The following is a 22516-nucleotide window of genomic DNA, read 5'->3' as shown; positions in this document are numbered from 1 at the left end:
ACCTGGCTCCCCTTTAGCCCAGACTAGCAAGTTGACAGCATTTATAATTTCTTCCGGTATTTTGGGGGAGAGATCCATGGGGCTAGGGGATAAACTTAACAGGAAGGCCTGGAGCCTCCATCCATTTTCAGGTGGGACCTATAGGCTCAGTTTTCCTTCTGGAAAGCTAATCTGAGCATTTAGTTTTGATAACAGGTCTCATCTGGGCAATGGAATAGGACATTCTGGCATGATAGGAAGCTATGAGTCAGGGAGTTTTCTCCTACTTGGCACTACATAGGCTGTAGAAAGGGTCTTGTAGAAGACTTTCCCATTACCCTGATTATTGTGTACTTTGGGGAGAAAGTGATCTTCTTAGGTGATTCAAGACAGAATAGATTGCTCCTGTATCAACAAGAAAATCTACAAGGTTATTTCCCACTTTTAATGTAAGCAGGGACTCGACAGATGAAGCTTGGAGGTGGGTGAATGCTCCTGGTCCTTGTTAGTTTGAATCCTCAAGTTGGACAGATTGAAGCATCTCAGGGGCAGCTGGGCTTCAGCTGGGTTTCCAGTCAGGACATTCCCTCTTCCAGTGTCCCTCCTGTTTACAATAAGCACCTCCTAGGGGAAGCCTTCTCAACAGTGACCGGGGCATCAACATACATTTTCTCATACCATTTACCTTCCCAGATGCAAAACAAATATAACTGGAGAATAGTATTATAATTCAGGGAACCATTTTGAGGCCAACGGTTCCCCATCATCCAACTGATATTGTGGCCACCCAACATTGCAGAAAAATGTCTTCTTATCTTTCTTCATAGGATCATAACTTTAAAAAATCCCAATTAGCTAGTATGCATCCTAGGGGACTGTACTTTGGTGTATCTTGTGTGTTCCACGTACCTGAACCTAGGCTAAAACCAGAAACCAGAAAAATCAGGAGTACTAGAACTACAATTATCAAGGTGCAACATGGGTTTTTTTTTATGTGGGAGCAGCACAACTCTCAAGCACAGAGATTCTGATGGAAACAGCAATTCTCTTGGGCTTGCACTTGACCCATAAGTCACTCACCCCCTCAGAAGCCCTTATGTGCTTGTCACACTGTTCACACACTACTCACCAAGTCAGGATCCCTACCCAGAGTCCATATCTCAATCTCAAAGATGCGGGTCAGCGTGGGTCTGGGTCTGGGTGCAGCTCCAGCTGTGAAAGTTGGTTCCACCATTGCCTTCTGGAGAAGTTAGTCAGTACACACTGAGGGGATGCAGCTGTGCCAGTGGCCAGATGTGCTCCCAGGAGCCTGGCGGTCGAAATTAGAAGCGGAATAAAAGTCCTGTCTGGGTTGCCAGAATTTGTAACTCAGTGAGGGTGGGTCCTGCCGGTGCGACCCTTTGAGTCAATTGAAAGACACCAGGCCTTTGAGGAAGAGAAAGTAGACTTTATTCCAAGCCAGTCAAGCAAGGAGCTCAGAAGCTAAGTCTCAAATCAAGCCCCGCAAGGTTCGGGATTCCAGAGTAGTTATAGTGTTTGGGTTAGGGAAGTATGCATTATTCATGAAGTTTCTGAGAATAGGTGGGCAATTCCAGGAACTGATTAACATGTGCGGGGGTGCAGTGTGGATGCAGTGTCACAGTGGCTAGGCGGTGTGTTTTTCAGGGTGTGACGCATGAAGTTCTAAGGACAGCTATGCAGCTTGTTACGCATGTCCAAATAGAGGGGGGAGCAGTGGAGTGGCCTTGGGCTGGTATAGCAATGCCTTATCAGGAACTAGTTGACCACTGACCTGGGGTCTGATGAATGAGGGGGGGAACAGTTTAACCCTGTTGGTTACTTCTTCTTTTACACTTTGTCTTCCATTTTGTCCTTTTGGATAGCCCTGGTTGTGAACGCAAGTGACTGGTTAATGGACACCTCTGCAATGGTGTCTTCAGCCCAACATCCAGCCGCTTTGTGCTCCTTGGCAGTGACACCCGTGTCTCTCATGTCTGTTCCCCCTGCTGCGGAAGAAAAACAATTTTACCAAGTATTGTCTCAAAATTATAAGCTCTTTCCAGAAATTCTATCATTTATTTAATAACTTTTTTTTCTATTTGTAAGCTCATGTTTGGTAAAGTAAAACGCCAACAAAAATGAGGAAAACTCCTAATGAGATGAATTGACACAATAGCCACAACAGTGCATTCAAACATGCGAATGATCATGAAGATAGGGTGGGACTGGGCAATGTTTTGTTCTGTTATACGTAAGGTTTCCACGAATCGGACCCAACTCAACGGCAACTAAAAACATGAAGAAGCTCATATTTTATGAACGCATTATCTTGCAAGGACTCGGGGATTCAACACAACAACAAAAAGAAGCCTGGACTCATTACTTACAGTGTAACAGCCCTCTATTGTGTCGTCGCCCCCCCTCCGGCCCCCCGCCCCTCCATGGCCCTGTCAGGAGCCTCTTTTTCTTGTCTTTAACCCAGTATATAAAAACTCACAACACTGACTCCTAGGATTCTGGCTACATGAATTTGAAAAACAATAAATAATGCTTATTAGTCTCCAGCTCCGAGTAAATGCACTTTGTACCTGAATAATTCCATGGAATGATACGTGCATTGGATCTGTAGCCTTAGGAACATCTGAAATAATATTTTTGCCTCTGGGAGCATAGTGAGTTTCAAGGACTCTTAAATAACGTCTCCAAACACTGTGATCAATTGCAGATAACGCCACAGAAATCTGCCTCAGGCCGTTAGGAAGGAGCGAAGCCCCTCTGCTGCCGTGAGAGGCTACAGACACCATTTTGCAGTGGCCAGTGCGGAGCCATTTGGCCTTTGTTGCGGGGAGTCTGGGGCGGGCGGGAGCGGGGGAGGGGTGAAAGGGGTTGCCCTTCCCCGCGGCCGGTGGAGAGACAAGAACTACATTACCCAGAGTTCTGTGCGACTAACGGCAGCGGCTTCAACCATTGAAAACCCAGAAAAGGGCATTTCTGCGCATGCGAACGATGTTGGGGCGGGACTTCTCGCTCCCCTTTGTGGCGATCCTTCTGGTAGCACCCGCCAGCTGGGTGGATACCATGGTGACGTAGCGGCGAGTCAGGAGAGGGCGCGTTGTCCTGTCCTCACAAAGGAGGGTCTGAGCCTCGGCGGCGGCGCTTTCAGGAGTGAACCAACCCAGGGTCTCACTAAGTGGGGAGCGCCTTGCCAGGGTTCCTCTCATCGTCTACCGCAGCCCAGCCCCCTCCGCCCACAGGCTCCATGGCGGCTGCCGCGCGGATGGACCCGGCTCAGGTGAGTGAGCGTCCGCCGGGCCTCTCCGTCCTGACCAGCATCTCCCAGTCCTCGAGCCCTGCTCAGGCCTCTGCAGCATAGGCCCTGGTCCTGCACAAGGGGGCGCATGTGGTGGGAACTCCGTTTCCTGAGAACTAGTATGATGAGGGAGCTCTGGTGGCACAGTGGTTAAAAGCTCGGCTGTAACCGAAAGGTTGATGGTTCGAAGCCATCAGCCACTTCTTCGAAACCCTATGGAGCAGTTCTCCTGTGTTCTGTAGGGTCACTATGAATCGGAATTGACTCGACGGCAACGGGTTTGGTTTTTGGTTTGGTAGTATCATGAGAGGTAGGGGAGAGCCCCCAGCAGAGGGACCTGAAGGGTAAAGGCTGGAGGTGCCACTGAGCAGGACCAGCAGGGAAACCTGGGGTCCGTCATTTGTCTGCAGGGAACAGGAGTGTTAGGAATCCCGCCTGGATGGCAGAGTGGGGAGTTGTGCCTTCATTCTCAGGACTCTGGGATCTATGGCGGTTGTGAAGAAGCATAATGAGTTGGACTTTTAAGTTTTTCAAAAGCTGCTCAGAGGGAGAACATACTGGAAGGGGGATAATAACAGTGAGTCACAGGGAGGTTGAGTCCTTCTCCAAGGTCACACAGGGAGTAGCAGCACTGAGGCCTCAGGACCAGAGATAATGCAGGTCATCTGGCTTCAGGGCTGGACAGGGAGGCCTGAGCCCTTGGAGTCCGACAGTGGTCACCTGCTCTCACACCTCCCTCTTCCCGCAGCTTCCCTTAGCTGCAAACATGCCTATAGAGTCTGCACTGTTGAGTAGAGAGTGTCCTAGGCCTCACTGGTCTTGACCCCACCCTTATGGTCTCTGGATTTGTGCTGTCCTGGGACTCTTCGCCAGCCTCTCTTCCAGCCCTTGAGCCTGGGGACCCTGAACACACCCCACGCTTAGGGTATTAAATTTAGGTGTGGGACTCTCTGGAGTGGTTCCTGTTTTAACCAATGGAATAAGGTCTGGAAGGTTGTCCCAGGCATAGGTACCCAAACCAAAAACCAAACCTGTTGCCGTCGAGTTGATTCTGACTTATAGGTACGGGTTTCCCATACCCCATACTGGCTATTCTTTTCCAAATCATTCCACCACCATTAACATAACCTTAAGGCTTCCTAAGCATAAATTTCCCCCTTTTTCCCTCCCTCTCACCCCTGGTAACCACAATTAATCTTTGATATCTGTATACTTGCTTTTTTTTTCATATACATGAGATCATAGTGTATTTGTCTTTTTGTAACTGATTTATTTCACTCTGCATGATGTGTTCAAGGTTCATCCATGTTTGGAATGCATCAGGACTTCATTTCTCTTTAGAGCTGAGTAATAGTCCATTTTGTGTATATATCACATTTGTTTATCCATTCGTTTGTTAATGGACATCTTGGTTTTTTCCACCTTTTGGCTATTTGTGAAAAGCGCTGCAGTGAACACTGTTGTGCAGGTTTCTGTTTGCATTTCTCCTTTCATTTCTTCTGAGAATATTTCTACAATTGGGATTGCTGGGTCATGTGGTAATTCTATGTTAAGCTTTTTGAGAAACTGGCAAACTGTTTTCTGCTGTGGCTGTACCATTTATATTCCCACTAGCAATGGATGAGGGTTTCAGGTTCTCCACAATCTGGCCAACATCTGTTGTTTTGCCACCCCCCCCCCCGCGCCCTTTTCCATCGCCATTCTAATGAGGGTGAGTAGTTTTTCTCATTGTGGTTTTGATTTTCATCTCATTTATGGCTAGTGACACTGAGTATCTTATGTGTTTGTTATCCATTTGGATATCCTCTTTAATGAAATGTCTGTGCAAGTCCTTTGCCCATTAAAAAATGTATATATAATTTATTGTGTTTTCAGTGAAGCTTTACACAGCAGTTTAAGTTTCTGTTCAACAATTTCTATACATATTGTTCAGTGACATTGGTTACATTCCTTACAATATATGGGACTTCTCAGTATTTCCATTCTGTAATAGTAGTTTTGTTTCCATTACTCTAGTTTCCTTGCCCCCTTATGTTCTCATCTTTGTTTTAAAATGATTGTTGACCATTTAGAGTCATACAGATGCTTTTTTAAAGGAGTGCTGTGCTTATGGGTGATATTCTTTGTTTTGTGAACCAGTCTGTTACTTAGCTAAAAGGTGACCTCAGGGGCTAGTTTCAGTTCAAAGTTTAAGGAATATCTCAGGACGATAGTCTCAGGGACTCCTCTGGTCTCAACCGGACCAGTAAGTCTGATTTTCTAGATTTTTTTTAAAGGAATTTGAGATTTTGTTCCACATTTTTACCCCACTTTATCAAGGTCTTTCTATTACGACCCTGATCACAATGGTCAGTTATGGTAGCCAGGCACCATCTAGTTCTCTTTGCCCATATTTTGATTGGGTTGCTTGTGTTTTTGTTGTTACGTTGTATAAGTTTTTTATATATTTTGGATATTAGACCAGGTGTATGGTTCCTGAAAATTTTCTCCTAGTCTCTAGGTTGTCTGTTCACTTTGTTGATAAAAGTCTCAATCTATCTTTTAAGTAGATATGCCTGGATTTTCGGATTTTTAGAGTGACAGAGACAAAGGTGTAGGAATCAGTGATAACCCCACTGTAAGTAGTTTCAACAGCCAGAAGGATTGAAGGTCCATTGACTAAGAAGGGGAGTCAGTAGCAGGAGTAATTTTGATTGGGGATCTCAGGAATTTTGTTTTGATCATGTCAAGAGTCTGAGATGTTTTAGAGAACAAATAAGTGGAAGCAACAAGAGGGCTGGACACATAGGTTTGGAACTCTGGGGAGGGATTCAGGATGGAGACATCTCCAAAGGTGGTGGACAGTATGAGGACAAGATTGACCTGGAGTTCACATCTAGTAGTGGGAATCCTGGTTGTGGTGGTAATACTAATAGCAAGATAGGAAAGGCAAGGTGGGGACTGAGGACTAGGTTTCTAGCTAGGGCCACTGGTGAGGTTAGTGTATGTCACAAATACATATGAGGGGGAGAAGTGGCTATGGGAAGATTGTGGGAGAGGGGATGATCTGACAGGTGACTGTTCAGGGTTGAATTGTGCCCTACAAAAATATGTGTTAGAGTCCTGACCCCTGTACCTGTAGATGTAATCCCATTTGGGAATAGAGTTTTCTTTGTTATGTTAATACGTCCCATCAGTGTAGGGTGTGTCCTAAACCTAATCGCTGCTGAATTATAAGAAGCAGCATAGACACAGAGACAAACCAGCACAGTTGGGGGAAGATAGATGCCATGTGGAAATTGCCAAAAAAATCAAGGAACACTGGGGCTAGAGAAACTGAGGCAAGGATTTAACCCTAGAGCCAACAGAAAGACAGCTTCCTCTAGAACCCTGGCCGTAATTCAGATTCTAGCATCTTGAACTGTGAGAAAGTAAATTTCTGTTCCTTAAAGCCACCCACCTGTGGTATTCTGTTAAAACAGCACTAGCTTACTAAGACATTGGCCAAGACTTCTAAGGGAAGGATGGACATGAGATGGATGTGGAGACACAGGAGTAATAAAGGCAAGAGGAGAGTGAGTTTGCAGCTGGAACATAGTCAGCACTCTGCGGACTTAATAGGATTTTGCTGTGATCCTTGGCAGAGTCTAGGGTGTTTTAGTTAGGCTGGTAGATAAACTCAGGGGCACAAATGGTCTCTGGGAGAGTCACTAGGGCTAAGGTAAAGGGGCACTGGGACCCCGCAATACATATTTTTGTGTGGCAGAGGGTGATGTAGGTGGAAAGAGGAAGGCTGATTGGTAAGGGGACAGCAAATGCAGCACAAGTAGAGAAGGATACAGGTGACACTGGTTGACTGAGGTTAAAGCTAGGAATAGAATCAGGCAGGGAGTCCTTCATAGCAGGTGAGGGGCTGCCCCTGGCAGTGGAGGTCTGGGGTAGAACTGGATCGTCTTTGAATGTACCAAGCATTCGCTGGGTGTCGTGGAGAAGCCAGGTGGTGGAGGAAGGGGGTGGAGGCTATGGTAGAGCGTATAGGACAAAGAGTGTTGTACACCTGGCGAGGAGAGTGAACTGATGGTCCAGGATCTTGTTTTGGGGACCTGATGGTGAAGAGTAAGTCTATATTTGGTTGTGTCTGGAAGGTGCGATCTCAGGACCACAGGGAACTGTCTGATAACACAGTGTGCAGTGGCCTTGATGCTAGGCACAGAGCTTAGATCTTGTCTGTCTGACAATCTGCCCCTTGGTGCTGTTGGCTAACACAGTGATCACTGGGACCATGATGGGAGAGTGGGGGTCACTGCACCAAGGCCAGCATCTCCTCTCAGGTAGGAGCTGGGGAGGAGAGTGAGCAGGGGTGGATGTGGGGGTAATGAACCTGGGGTCCTAAGAGAGACACTAATCATGGAATAAACTGTTGTCCCCATCATGACAGGGCTGTGTCACCTTTGAGGACGTGGCCATTTACTTCTCCCAGGAGGAGTGGGGGCTCCTTGATGAAGCTCAGAGGATACTGTACAATGATGTGATGCTGGAGAACTTTGCAATCATAGCATCATTGGGTAAGGCACTGAAACCCATGCCAGTGTCCCAAGCTGGTCTCTGCCTTTTGACTTTTCCCCAGAGACAGCTCTGTCCTTCTACATCCAGATCATGGCCTCTGCTTCTTCTTCACTTTTCCTGGCATGTATGCCGTGGGGGTCAGTGCTGAGCTGTGTACACTGCTCTACACAGTGCACTTCCAGAGCAGCCCCATGGTCTGAGTGTGCAAGGAAGAGTCCAGGCGTTAGGTGTCTTCCATTCAGCTCAATTGATCCCACCCTGCCTGTCCGCTCCCTGACTGGGTGATATATCCACATCCACACCACTCTGTGCCCCAGGTTCTGCCCCCTTCCTCTAGCTGACATTTCCTCCTGCCTACCTGTGCCAGGAATTACAGGCATTGTCATAGTCACTACTGATGTGGTCCTACAACATTATTTTCAAAACCTTCCTTCATGGTTTTTTCTTAGTATCAATTATGGTCTGTTGTGTGCTGACCTGCTCTGAGCCAGTGCTGGCTATTCACCTGTCCTGTCTTTCCCATGGGATTTGTTTCACACAAGTCCTATGTAGTCATAGAGTGGGTATTATGGGCAGCATCTCATTTGCCGACGGGGTGAACATGGCAAGATGGTCTCAGAGGAGGCCTGGCCCTGCTGACCCACTTCTAGGGAAGGGCACAACAACATGGCTATGTTCAAGCCATACCAGAAACCTGTCCTTGTGTCCACCACTGTTTTGGTGTAAATCCTACTGGCCACACCTCAGTTCTACCTTTTCTTCCCCATACGTGACACTTTGCCTTGTCATTTCAATTGTGACTTCTGGCCTCTGGCTGCCCCACCTCTCTGGCCTCTACTTGTCACCTGTTGCCGTCTACCACTCTCTCTGCAGTGCTCTCCAACAACAACCTGAACATAATATGTTGTGAAATTTGCCCATATTCTTAAATAGCTTTTTAACAACAGCTGCTTAATTGCAGTTGGATTTTCCTGGGCCTGGACACAACAACCTTCTCACAGCACTTGTATGTCAGCAGCAGAGAAGGTCCTCCTGAAGGCTAATGGCAGAGGAATGAGATAGAGACCCTGCCTCTTCTTCCCATGCTGCACCCTTTTATTCTGTCCTTCATCTGATGAGGCCTCCCCCATTCTCTGATAGATGACCAATACTGCAAGGAACCCCTTCCTAAATGGGCCTCAAGCCCCTCATCCTCAGAACAATCCCATGGACTCATTTCTTAACATGACTGGCACACATTCATAATGGGACTTCCCTTCCACCAATATAAACATATATTTATCAGCCTTTGTCTGCTTTCAGGTCATTGGCATGAAATGGAGGAGGAGGAGGCATCTTCTGAGCAGAGTGTTTCTGTAGAAGAAGTATCAGAGACAGGTTCATCCACCCAGAAGACTTACCCCTGGGAAACGTGTGTCTCTGTCTTTAAAGACATTGTGGCCGAGGTTGGAAAGGACTCCCCGGTCCCAGCAGTCCTCCAGTACCTACCCGCTCCCAACAGTGAGAAGACAGACAGCAGTACCGAGTGTGGGGAGGCTTTTTACAATGGAGAAAGTCATTATAAGAGAGGAGAATGTGGGAAAGCTTCCAGCCACGAACACGCACTTGTTCACCACCAGAGTATCTGTGCTGGAGAGGGACTTTGTGAGGATAGCAAATGCAGGAAAGCCATCAGCTACAATTACAGACGTGTTCAGCAGCAGCAAATTCATAATGGAAAAAGGCTTTATGAGTGTGGAGAATGTGGGAAATCCTTTACCCACCACTCTTCGGTTAGTAGACACCAGAGAATACACACTGGAGAAAGGCCGTATGAGTGTGGTGAATGCGGGAAGTCCTTTACCCACCACTCCTCCCTTAGTAGACACCAGAGGGTTCACACTGGTGGAAGGACTTATGAGTGCAGTGAATGTGGAAAATCCTTTATTCGAAGTTGCAGCCTCATTCAGCACCAGAGACTTCACACAGGAGCAAAGCCTTATAAGTGTGTCGAATGTGGGAAAACCTTTAGTGAAAATTCTACTCTCATTCAACACCGCAGAGTTCACACTGGAGAGAGGCCTTATGAGTGCAGTGAATGTGGCAAATTCTTTAGCCGTAGCTCTACTCTCAGTCAACATCGGAGATCTCATACTGGAGACAGGCCTTATAAGTGCAGTGAGTGTGAGAAATCCTTTCGCCAAAGATCTGGACTCATTCAACACCAGAGAAGTCACATAGGAGTAAAACCTTATGTGTGTGATGAATGTGGGAAATCCTTTAGTCAAAGCTCTGGCCTCATTCAACACCGGAGAGTCCATACTGGAGAAAAGCCTTATGAGTGCAGCAAATGTGGAAAATGCTTTAGACAAAGTTCTGCCCTCCGTCAACACCAGACAGTCCACACTGGAGAAAGGCCTTATGAGTGTGCAGAATGTGGGAAATGCTTTAGCCACAACTCCGGACTTAATAAACATTGGAGAAGTCACACTGGAGTAAGCCTGTATATATGTGGTGAATGTGGGAAATCCTTTAGCCAAATCTCCATCCTTACTCAACATGAGAAAATTCACAGGAGTAATGCTACAAATGTGAATGTGGAAAATCCTTTAGCCAAAGCTTCACCTTCATTTAATACTGGAGAATATACACTGGAAAAAGGCCTCATGAATGCAGTGGCTGTGGGAAATCCTTTAGCCAAAACTCCACGCTTATTGAACACCAGAGAGTTCACAGGAGCAAGGCCATATGACTGTGGCGAATATGAGAACTCCTTTAGCCAAAGTTTCAGCCTCATTCAGTACTGAAGTTTTCACAGCAGAAAAAGGCCTCATCAAAGCAGCAAATGTGAAAGCTTTCAGCCCAAAGTCTGACATCATTCCACACAAGAAAGTCCACAAATAGAAAAGGCCTTGCACGTGCAGGGAATGTGCTAGCTCTTTGTTCAGTATAATGGCCCTATAGAAACTTTATAAGGGAGTCATCTGCCTAAAGTTGAATTGCATATGTTGGAACATCCAGAGTGGTGAGAGTCCCCTTGTTCCAGGCATGTGCAAAGATTTTGTAAGCTGCATTGCACATTATATCCTCCCCCGGACTTCTCTCAGATTTATATCACTGACATTTTCTATGGCAGAAGCCATCTTAGTTCTACTGTCTTGCAGGTTCCCACACTGTGTTTCACGCACCCTGGAATGCTCAGACAAGGCAGACACCTGTGTTCTTGCCAGTTCCCTAGATAAAATCATGAGTAGTGTGAGCCCTTAGGGGCTTCATTCCCTTCCCTGAATGTATACAGCACAGACTAGACACAGTTTTGGCCAGGAGGACCCAGTTTGGGTTCTGCTAGCAGCTGGCATAGGAAGTTCACATTCTTCAAGACATTGTTGGTCTTGCATAATACTTGTGATTTTTTTTTTTTTCCCAGCCTGTAAATCACCAGTTAGTAACTACCTGCTTCATATTCCTCTGGTTTGTGCAGCAGTAAAGGCCTTATTGTTAATCTATCTTTAATCTTGGATTGTGAGGCAGTGGTGGTTCAATGGTATAATGCTAGCCTCCCATGCAGGAGACCTCAGTTTGATCCCGGCCAATGCACCAAATGCATAGCCACCACTAGTGTGTCAGCTTGTTGTACTATGGTGGCTTGTGTGTTGCTATGATCCTGGACAGGTTTTGGTGAAGTTGCCAAACTGTGTCAGGCTGGGAAGAAAGACCTGGTAATCTGCTTCTGAAAACTAACCAGTGAAGACTCCATGGATCATAATGGTCTGATTCACAACTGATCGTGTGGATGGCATATGACTAGGAAATGTTTCCTTCTGCTGTATGTGGGGTTCATGAGTTGGAGCCAGTTCAATGACAACTAATAGCAACAACAGCAACCCTGGGGCTTCTGTTCGCTATGTGAAGTCAGTTGAAAACAGAATTGGCTCTGTTACTGTGAAGGGTGAACAGCTTTCATGGGCCCCACAACTTTGTGTTCCTCAGTGGAGACAGTATGATGGCAGGGTAACCCTCCCTGCAGGTGTGGCCTAAAATGCATTGCTGACCAATACCTCCTAGGAAAGAGTGCGGTGGAGTTTTGTCCTAATTTGTGACCTGGATGTCTGAATTTTCTTTTCTTTTTTTTGTGAGACTAGAGGTGGGAGAATTGTAACAACTCTAGTGTTTCTGGGAACACCATGAATTTGTTCACTTGTCCCAGGGGTTGTCTCTTCCCCTTGTTGGGGTGAGAGAAACATTTCCCCAGTTCAATAAGAGAGCCCTGTGCCTTGAAGTCCAGAATTCAGGAAGCGAGTTTTTCTGGTTGTAAGACTACAGAGGCCAGATGGGAACCATAATTGGTACTGAAACGCTGAGTGTGGATAATAGGGAGTGGTGGAGACTGCAGCAAACTCCAGACAATGTGCTGTGAGATGTGCATCCACAAATGTTCCGATCACTGGTTGAGCAGGATCCCCATGGGCAGACATTCTCAGGACCTCCAGACCCACGTGTGTGCTGTGGCTGTGGTCATTGTCGGAGCAAAGGTTTTGTGGATTCTTGTATCCTCTTTGGGTTGTTAACTCCAAGTCCATTACTATGCAGGCAGGAAAACAAGGATGGAGAGAAATATCTTGCAGTCTGGGATGTGGCTCTGTGAACCAGCCAGCGTGCCTGTTGTCTCAGATGAAAATGGTCTTCTGCTCACCCATATTTCCTGCCACTGAGGCATGGCTCCCCTTCTCTTGTCATGAGGGAAGAGATGGGAGAGCCAGTATATGGTTGCCAAACCTTCTAGTTTTTTGAAAATTTTGGGATATTTAAAGTGTGCGGTTTGGTCAGTTTTGACATAAATATTCACCCATGAAGCTGACATAATCATGATCATGAAAATATCCGTCACTCCCATATTTAACTTCTACCATTTAAAAATCTTTCCCTGCCCTCCTCAGGGAAGGGTTGACTTCATCTAGGCAAACATGATTTCCATTCTTTCACAATAAATCAGTGTGCATTTTCTAAAATTTTATTAGTGCAATCACAAAATTTATTCTTTTTTCCCCTCCCTCTGATTTTCAGGAAACCTTGGTGGCGAAGTGGTTAAGCACTACGGCTGCTAACCAAAGGGTCGGCAGTTCAGATCCACCAGGTGCTCCTTGGAAACTCTGTGGGGCAGTTCTGCTCTGTCCTGTAGGGTTCCTATGAGTCGGGATTGACTCGATGGCACTGGGTTTTCTGGTTTTCATACTGCATAATAATTTTGAAATTTGTCATTGTTAACTTACGCGAATAGTTGATTTTTATTCCTGAGTGTTATTCTGTCTATGGCTATACCACTGTTTATCATTCATCTGTTAATGGACATTTGTGTTTCCAATTTTTGATTGTTACAAACAGCTGCTATGAGCATAGGTGCACATTTCTTAAATGTGAATAATACATTTTATAGATGTATTAGTTTCTTATGGCTGCCGTAACAAAGTACCACAAACTGGGTGACTTAAAACAACAGAAATTTATTCTCACAATTCTGGAGGCTATTGCTGCTGTTGTGTGTTGTCGAGTCAATTCCAACTGATAGTGACCCTATAGGACAGAGTAGAAGTGCCCCATAGGGTTTCCTAGGCTGTAATCTTTGCAGGAGCGGATCACCAGGTCTTTTCTCCCTCAGGGCCACTGGGTGGGTTCTAACTGTGGACCTTTTGATTAGCAGCTGAGCGCTTAACCGTTGTACTGCCATTGCTCCATTTTGGAAGCTAGAAGACCCAAGTTAAGGTATTAGAAGGGCCATGCTACCTCTGAAGGCTATAGGGAAGAATCCTTTGCCCCTTCTTAGCATGTAGTGGTTACCAGCTATCGTTTACATTCCTTTGTATACCTTGGCTTGTGGCTGCATCACTCCAGTTTCTGCCTCCATCTTCACATGGGCATCTTCTGTCTGTTTAAATTTCCTTCTTATAAGAACAGTGGTCATTGTATTAGTGCCCGCCCTAATCCAGTATGACTGCAACTTGATTACATTTGCAAAGACTGTATTTCCAAGTAATGTCATATTCATCAATACTAGGGGTTAGGACTTCAAAATACCTATATGGGGATACAGTTAAACCCCAATTTATAGATATGTGTTTTAATACCTCAGAATAGGAGAATGTTTAGCTTATTAAGAAACTGCCCAATTGTCTTATGAAGTGGTTGTACCCTTTTGCATTCACACTGGATATGAGACATCTTGTTCCTCCACATTTTTGCTAATAATTAGTATGGTTGGTCTTTTTAGTTTTATTTGTTTTAATAGGTGTGTTCAGTGGTTAAATTCTTGCCTTCCATGTGGGAAATGTGTGTTCGATTCCTGTCAGTGGAGACTTACATATTCCATGATTCTGAGCAAGTTTCAGTGGCACTTCCGGACCAGGAAGAAAGGCCTAGTCATCTACATCTGAAATACAAGCAATGAAAACCCAGGGATCACAATTGTCCCATCCCGTTGCGCATGGGTTTACCATGATTTGGGGGCCTATTCAGTGGCAGCTAACAACAACAGCAAGATAGATTATGTAATGGTGTCTGGCCATGCTTTTCATTGCATTGCTCTAATGATTTGTGATCTTGGGAATTCTTTGATGTATTTATTTGATTCCTGTTATCTTTGGTGAAATATTTCTTCATATATTTTTGCCTACTTTTTTTTTTTAATAGATGTTGACTAATATTTCCCTTTTCATTGATACATAAGAATACATATATATAACAAAGGTACTTGCTGGAATATCACTCATTCTTCAGTGATGTGAGAGATTTCTTGCTAAGTACAATAATTATTTTTGAATACTGAAGACTATTTCCTCAATGTTTTGTGCTATTTGTAATGTAACAGCCACAGAGTATATACTTTTAAATCTGCATTATTAACATCATCTCCATCAATTTCTTAAGGCTATACAGTCAATAAAACAAACAAGCTCTAGTTTGTAGCAATTATCAGTTTCCCTGATTTAAATACTCCACAGAGGCCAATTTCTAGCATGATACAGTATGCCTTTGTTGTTAGGTGCTGTCAAGCTGGTTCCAATTCATAGCGACTTTGTGTATAACAGAACAATACATTACCTGGTCCTGTGGCATCCTCACAGTAGTAGGCATATTTGAGCCCATTGTTGAAGCTACTTTGTCAGTCTGTCTCACTGAGGATCTTCCTCTTTTTCGCAGACCTTTTACTATAGTATATATTAGTCAAATAATGAAGATGTGACAGATTTTGAGTATTACCTTTGCTTTTTAAACAGCTTTATTGAATATAATTGTGTTTCAGTAGATTGTGCATATGTCAAATGTACAGTGTTGACCACTGGACCCAGGCATAATGACGTCAACCATCAACCTGAGAGGTCTGTGGTCGTTAATGATCATTGACTTTATCTTCAATATAGGTGATGTTCCAATATAAATGAATTCTAGCTCCCCTTTTTAATAAAAAAATTAGAAACTTCTACAAAGAAAAGTTTCGTGTGGAAGCATTTAGAGAGAAAAGAAAGATCTTAATTTTTCACTTTATTTTCCCTCTTCAAATATGTTGATTTGGTCCTGTACCATTTTCCAAATGTGAGGGTTTATTTTAGCAGTATTTAAAATGTCAGATTTTTACATATTTATATGTTTTAATTCATCTAAATTATTTGATGCTGAAAATATCACACACAGCACCATTTGGAATTTTTCATGTTAGGTCTTATGTCCTCTTGACATAACCTCAGTGGTTTTTGGTGGCTTCTTTGCTGTCTTACACAATAAGGAATTCAGGAGTCATCTTTTATAGCTTCTACCTTTGATGTGGAAACTCAAAAAACTCAGTGCCGTCAAGTCAATTCCGACTCATAGCGACCCTAGAGGACAGAGTAGAACTGCCCCATAGAGTTTCCAAGGAGCACCTGGCGGATTTGAACTGCAGACCCTTTGGTTAGCAGCCGTAGCACTTAACCACTACGCTACCGGGGTTTCCAAAATGTGGAATCACCCATATTTTCAGGAATCTCTAGTTTCTTTTAGTGGAGTGTAGAGGCTGTACATTTAGAGACAGTGTATTTAATATACTGTTAGCCACTGTCAAGTTGGCCCTTGACTCATGGTGACACCATGCACAACAGGATCAGACTGTTGTGATCTGTAGGATTTTCATTGACAGATATTTGGAAGTAGATTACCAGGCCTTTCTCCCTAGTCTGTCCTAGTCTGGCAGCTCTGCTGAAACCTGTTCAGCATTATAGCAACGTGCAGTCCTCCACTGACAGGTGCTGCCTTGGCTTGAGGTGTATTAGCCAAGAATCAAACTCAGTTTTCCTGCATGGAAGGGAGAATGCTACCACTGAACCACCACTGCTCCCATTTCATATGAATGTAAATATAATTTCATTTTTTTTACACATTACTGCTGAGACGCTCTGCTTTTATTTTGTTTATATAAGATATTCAAATTGTGCTTCAGATATAATGGAAGTAATTCCTTTTGGTTAAATATGAGTTTGGTACACCTTTATTTTTTTCTTTATATATTAATGAGTTATGTTTTAAAATAATTTTGTTACCATATTTACAGGGTAAATGTTTATAATGTTTGAAAACAGCCACAAACCAGATAAATGTAGAATAGTTTAACTTCCTGATTTCTCCTTTGCCCTGTCTCCTTCATTGTTCACAGAAACCCATTTTTATATTTTTAAAATGTATTCTGCTATTTAAAATATATAACCATATACACACAGAGCAATGCATAAATATATCTATACCATTTCTTAGGAAAATACAGCAAGCTGCACACAGTATTCTGACATTTTCTTCCTGGAAGTGCTGCAGTACAAAACTTAACTCATCAGAGCTGCCTACTGCTATGTTGGAAAGATGTACCATGACCCATTGGTTGATTTATATTAAATTAAATGTAGTATTACCTTCCTTTCTCAGAGTAGGGCTGGGATCCTTGAAAATTCCTCTCTTCTCTGTCTTTATATGTTACCTTTGTTCACCTGGCACATGTGGGGACCCACAGACTTGATTCTCAACTAACTGGTCATAGCAAACAACTTGGTTCTTGCCTCTAAAGTAATCCCTTGGACAATGGCAGCTTTTGATTTAAAATATTTCCTGCATGATCCTGGATGTAAACATGTCTTCTGTTTTCATGGAGTTGGCAGGGGGGTTTCCCTCAGCACTGCCTGCCTCCTTAGTGGCCTCCAGGCCATTGAGTTTTGCCCCAGTCCTTCTAGGTAGATGGAGCTCAGAATGAGATATCCAGAGTGCATTGGCTTCTGCTGTTTCTTCTGCTGGATCCTGTATCTTCTCTTTAATAATTTTATTGCTGTGAATGTGGTAGGCTTAAGTAAGAGAAGAAACATGAGTGTGGAGAAAATATCTGGTTTGTGGTTTTGTTTTCAAACTTCATAAATATCCTGTCCTAGTCAGAAAAAAAACAAAAATCCTCACAACTGGACCAATAGACAACATCATGGTAAATAGAGAAAATATTAAAGTTGTTAAGGATTTTATTTTACTTGGCTCCACAATCAATGCCCATGGAAACGGCAGTCAAGAATCAAATGATATATTGCATTGGGCAAATCTGTTGCAGAAGACCTCTTTAAAGTGTTAAAAAGCAAAGATGTCACTTTGAGGACTACAATGTGCCTGACCCAAGCCATGGTCTTTTCAGTCACCTCATATGCATGAGAAAGCTGGACAGTGTTGAAAGAAAACAAAAGAATTGATGCATTTGAATTACGGTGTTGGTGAAGAATATTGAATATACTATGGACTGCCAGAAAAGTGAACAAATCTGTCTTGGAAGAAGTACAGCCAGAATGGTCCTTGGAAGCGAGGATGGTGAGACTTCGTCTCACGCACTTTAGACATGTTATGAGGGGAACCAGTTCCTGGAGAAGGACATCATGCTTGGTAAAGTAGAGGGTCAGCAAAAAAGGGAAGACCTCAACAGGATGTATTCACACAGTGGCTGCAACAGTAGGCTCAAACATAGCAATGATTGTGAAGATGAAGAACCAGGCAGCGTTTCCTTTTGTTACACATAGGGTCGCTATGAGTCGGAACCTACTCGATGGCATCTAACAAAAACAGCATGGTTGTCTTCGTTTTACTCTCCCTCTTCCATTCTGACCTTTTGGATAGCCCTGGTTGTAAATTCAGGCCATTAGCTGATGAACATCTCTGCACCGGTGTCTTCAGACTTCCTGACATTGCACCCCTTTGTGCTTTTTGGCAGTGACGCCAGTGCCTATCACATATGCTTTTGGGGAGGAAATACAGTTTTACTATGTGTTGTCTCAGGACTATTCCCTCCAGAAATTCTATCATTATTTAATCACTTCTTTTTTGTATTTGTAAGCTGTGTTGGTGGTTGAATCCACCAGCCACTCCCTGGGAGAAAAGACATGGTGATGTGCTCCCACAAATATTACAGCCTAGGAAAGCCTCTGGGGCATTTCTACTCTGTCCTATAGATCTGCTTTGAGTCAGAATCAACTCGATGGCACACAACAGTGCAAGTTATGTTTGGTAAAATAAAGGTCAAAGAAAATGAGGGAAACCCTCAATGAGATGGATTGACGTAATAGTAGTAACAATGGACTGAAACATTCAAACGATCGTGAAGAAGACATAGGACCAGGCAGTGTTTCATTTTGTTTTACCTAAGGTTGCCATGAGTTGGCGCTGACTTGATTAACAACAACAACAGGCTCGTATTTTGTGACACATAATCTGCCAGGACTTTTGGAGACAGTATGTTATAACAGCAAAAATAAGCCTGGCTTCGTACTGTTTATAGGATTTCCAGAAAATGAACACGGTGCAAATAATGCTTCAAAGACAACTTTCTTAAATTGTATAATGTTATTCATTAGAGAACGTCAAGCAATAATGGTGTTGCGGATAACGGGAATTTTCAGTGTTTGGGAGTTCCTGAGTAGAAGCTTACTTTTGTTGTGAAATGAGTTTCTTTTTGTGGCCTTTTGCCTTGGTTCTTTGGAAAAATTGCTAGAGAGAATTTTTCCCTAAGCCCTGAGGAGTTACCTTTGCTCTAGTTTTCAACCCCAGAGGGTTTAATACTTTCGTCCAAGTTGATTGGCATTTCCTGAGTAAGCTGTAAACTTGATGGTTTTGTATTTTTTGGCTGGGCCTGGGCTGCAGCCTACCCTGCGATTGGTCTATTTTATGAGCCTTGTAGGGATTGGTCAGTGTACTTAGGCAAATGATGTGACTATACCATACTTCTGCAAATGAAGTGATTGTGGCCTACCAAGAGAGGATTGGCCATTTCATGGCCCTGGTGGGAGGGCCACACCTTGAAATTGACCAGGAGTTTGCTTATATATGTAGCCAACCCCACAGAGGTATACAGACAGAGAAGGAAGAAAGATGCAGGAAATGAGAAAAGGCAAGAAGCAGAGAGAGAGGAGGCACGGAACCTCCTAAAAGACATATAACAAAGGTTAAGGGCTGTGACACTGAAGACAGCAACAGGCCCAGAAGGGGCACTGAGTCAGAGCCTGCAGTGAAGTCAGCCACAGTAGGCCCGGAAGGGGCCCTGGGGCAGAGTCAGTTATGATGACAAACCAGCTGCTAGGAATGCAGCTAAAAGACCCGAACAAAACTGCTGTACTGGCTATGAACTGGGTTAGTTAGCAGTGGAGTGGCCAGTGGTAGGGAGGCTGACAGCAGAGAATCCTGCCCTGAGGGGGCTGAGAGGAGGCTTGTTCCAAGGGGCAGGAAAGAAACCACTTCTGAGGGGGCTGAGAGGAGGCTGCATGGCAGAAAGAAGGGCCTGCTTGCTTAAACGGCCCAGAGGACTGGAGAGAGCAGTCCTGCACTGAAGAAGGGAGGGATGTGCTCTCCACTTTGGGGAAACCTTCCAGACTGCCTACATGTTTCCTGATCCTGAGCTGTAGCCTGTTCATCCTGATCCCGAGTTGTACACTTTTCCTTAATAAACCACTTAACTATAAGTATGGACTGTGAATTAATCGAACCCAACAGAGAAATAGTGCCATGGGGAGGACAGCTGGTATCAGAATTGATAAAATGTTTGGAGAGTGAAGGTATGTCTGATCTCCACCTCAAAGGGATCAGCTTTGTGCTGATCTTCATTCTCATTATCCTCCCTGAAGTTAGACAGGTTCTGATGCTACTGCTATTCAATTGATTTAAATGCTACTACTACACTAATGACTTAAAATTTGAGGTGACACCAAAAGATTTATCAAGTGAGGGATGTTTCAAGGTGAGAGAAAATGACCTAGGAACACCTTGTGTTGGGAAGGCACATGTGGACTTCAAAGAACCGAAGGAAGTACAACATGTTTCTAGTGTGAGGTGGGGAGACTGGGTAGAGGTGAAGCAAGGAATATAGGTGGTGTCTTCTGGCAAGTATTGGAAGTTACATCAAAGATGAGACGTTTTACTTGTGCCTGAATATTCGCTGCAGCACTTTTCACAGTAGTCAAAAGGTGGAAACAACTGAAATGTCCATCAACAGATGAATGGATAAAGAAAAGGTAGTATATACATACAATGGACATACGTAGGCCCAGCTGTAAAGAGGGATGAAGTCTTGATGCTTGGCACAACGTGATGAATCTTGAAAACATTGTGAGCAGAATAAGTCACAAAAGGACAAATAGTGTATGATTTTACTTACGTGAACTAAGCAAATATATAGAAGCCAAAGATTATTAATGGTTATTGGGGGTGGTTGGGAGGGGGGAAAGGAAGTTTTTGTTTGGAGGGCATTGGTAGTGGAATGTTTTGAGAAATGGTAGTGATAATGGTGGAACAACATGAAAAATGTAATCTATGTCATTGAACTGTAAATGTGGAAATTGTGTTGACTAATGTTTTGGTGTATATTTGCACCACAATTTTTAAGAAATCATAAGTTTTAACCGCCTGCTTATCCATTAACAGATGAGTAGGTAAACTGTGGTCTAGCTGCAAATAAATGGAATATTTCTCGACCATAAAGAGAAATGAAGTCCTGATACATGCTACAACATGATGAACCTTGAAAACATGCTGAGTGAAATAGGTTGCAAAAGGACAAATATTGTATGATCCTATGAATAGGCAATTACGTAGAGAGCAAAGTTTATTAGTGTTTTAGGAGTGGGTAGGAGGGCGGGAGAAAGGAAGACACTGAGTTTCTGTTAAGGGGAATGGAATAATTTGGGAATGGATAATGGATTATGAACATAGTGTTACTGAACTGTTCATGTGAAGATTGTTGAAATGGCAAATGTTTTGTTGATATATATTTACCACAAAAATAATAATGGTAACTTTTCATGAGAGATAATAGGCCTCTGAGAATTTGAATTGGGCCGGAGGAATTATCCAAATTGCTTATAAATTTTGAAATTGAATCCTGAAAAATACTGTTTAATGTGTATAAATATGAAACCTGTATCTACGTTGTCTTAACATTTTAATGCAGTATATTTAGGTAACATGGTTGTAATGAATGAAAAATCAAGATGAAACATCAATTTCTGGCCTCTAATAAATTTGAGAGCAACATTGTATCTCATAAGACCTGTTTCTTAATTAGTCTGTAAGAGGACTGTAAGCTCTTGAAAATCTACCTGTTTTCTTTAGGGGTGTATTTTGTCGGGTTAATATTCTTCATGGAGTGCAAGGTTTTACCTAAGCCCTCAGTGCCTTCCCTAAAGAGCCACTTGAGTGGGGCTCCATTACAGGGGAATATAGAATTGTTTGAATGCTTCCAGAACAAAATTATGAGCACTAAAACCTTGCTTAATTGAACAGCCACCACATTTTTGGTGAACCTATTTTTTTTTTTTTTTCAAAAATACACATGAATATTTTTGTGCTTTAATCCTGTAACAGTCTGTGAGGGGCCCTCCTCTTTCGCTGTTTCCTCAATTTACATGTTAACAGTGAGAAACTTGCAGGTAATTTTTACATTGACTCATTTAAATATATGTTGTTGTTAGGTGCCAACAAGTCGGTTCCAACTCATAGCAACCCTATGTACAACAGAACAAAACACTGCCTGGTCCTGTGCTATCGTCATAATCGCTGTTATGCTTGAGCCCATTGTTGAAATCACTGTGTCAGTCCACCTCATTGAGGGTCTTTCTCTTTTTCGCTGACCCTCTACTCCACCAAGCATGATGACCTTCTCCAGGGACTGGTCCCTTCTAATAACATGTCCAAACTACATGAGAGGAAGTCTCACCATCCTTGCTTCTAATGAGCATTCTGGCTGTACTTCCAAATTATATAATATTTTTGTAAAAAAAATTGTAGAACAATGGAACAATTTTATTGCAGAGAATGGATAAGATTTTTGTAATTTCAATTTGTGCCTCAAAATATAAGTTGTTAAGATAGTCTTTCTCTGAGATGACCATTGAACTTTGAGATAGGTGTCAGATTCCTAAAAAGAATTGATCTTAGGGTATGGAGAAAGAAATAATATTCTAATATTTCTCACTGGGTTGGACACAGTCACTGACTATACAAGCCATAGAGATGTGGGAAGAAAAGGCAGAGTTCCACTTTTGTCCACCTGCTTCAGGCTGGTAGTACACCACCGCTTTTCTATTTCCCCTCTACCTCCCATGGCCCTGTCTGGAGTCTCTTTTGTCCCTAACCCAACACACTGAAACTCACAAAATTTATTCTGAAGCCTCA

The 22516-nt window shown here is 43.4% G+C and overlaps 1 protein-coding gene across 2 annotated transcripts; it reads left to right on the top strand.

The window, feature by feature from the left end:
• The first annotated feature begins 3029 nt into the window (after positions 1–3029).
• LOC135232833 (zinc finger protein 501-like) lies at positions 3030–21582 on the top strand. 2 transcript variants are annotated; one of them, XM_064294306.1, is made up of 3 exons: positions 3030–3271; positions 7707–7833; positions 9137–21580. In XM_064294306.1, exons 1-3 carry the CDS (start codon positions 3239–3241, stop codon positions 10618–10620), a joined length of 1644 nt encoding a protein of 547 aa, XP_064150376.1. In that variant the 5' UTR covers positions 3030–3238; the 3' UTR covers positions 10621–21580. The 2 variants fall into 2 exon arrangements, with proteins under 2 accessions (XP_064150376.1, XP_064150377.1); XM_064294307.1 differs by lacking the exon at positions 7707–7833 and having other exon boundaries at positions 3124–3271; positions 9137–21582.
• Positions 21583–22516: the final 934 nt, after the last annotated feature.

This window comes from Loxodonta africana, chromosome 11 (genome assembly GCF_030014295.1).
Source record: "Loxodonta africana isolate mLoxAfr1 chromosome 11, mLoxAfr1.hap2, whole genome shotgun sequence".
NCBI lineage: Eukaryota > Metazoa > Chordata > Mammalia > Proboscidea > Elephantidae > Loxodonta > Loxodonta africana.
This window is presented reverse-complemented; position numbering and strand designations above follow the sequence as displayed.

What these genes read in the sequence shown, in the direction of transcription:
- LOC135232833 (XM_064294306.1), top strand. Translation starts at nt 3,239, where the DNA reads ATGGCGGCTGCCGCGCGGATGGACCCGGCTCAG. An exon ending in CGCGGATGGACCCGGCTCAG is followed by an intron (nt 3,272 to 7,706) that starts GTGAGTGAGCGT and finishes CCATCATGACAG; the next exon opens with GGCTGTGTCACCTTTGAGGA. An exon ending in TGCAATCATAGCATCATTGG is followed by an intron (nt 7,834 to 9,136) that starts GTAAGGCACTGA and finishes GTCTGCTTTCAG; the next exon opens with GTCATTGGCATGAAATGGAG.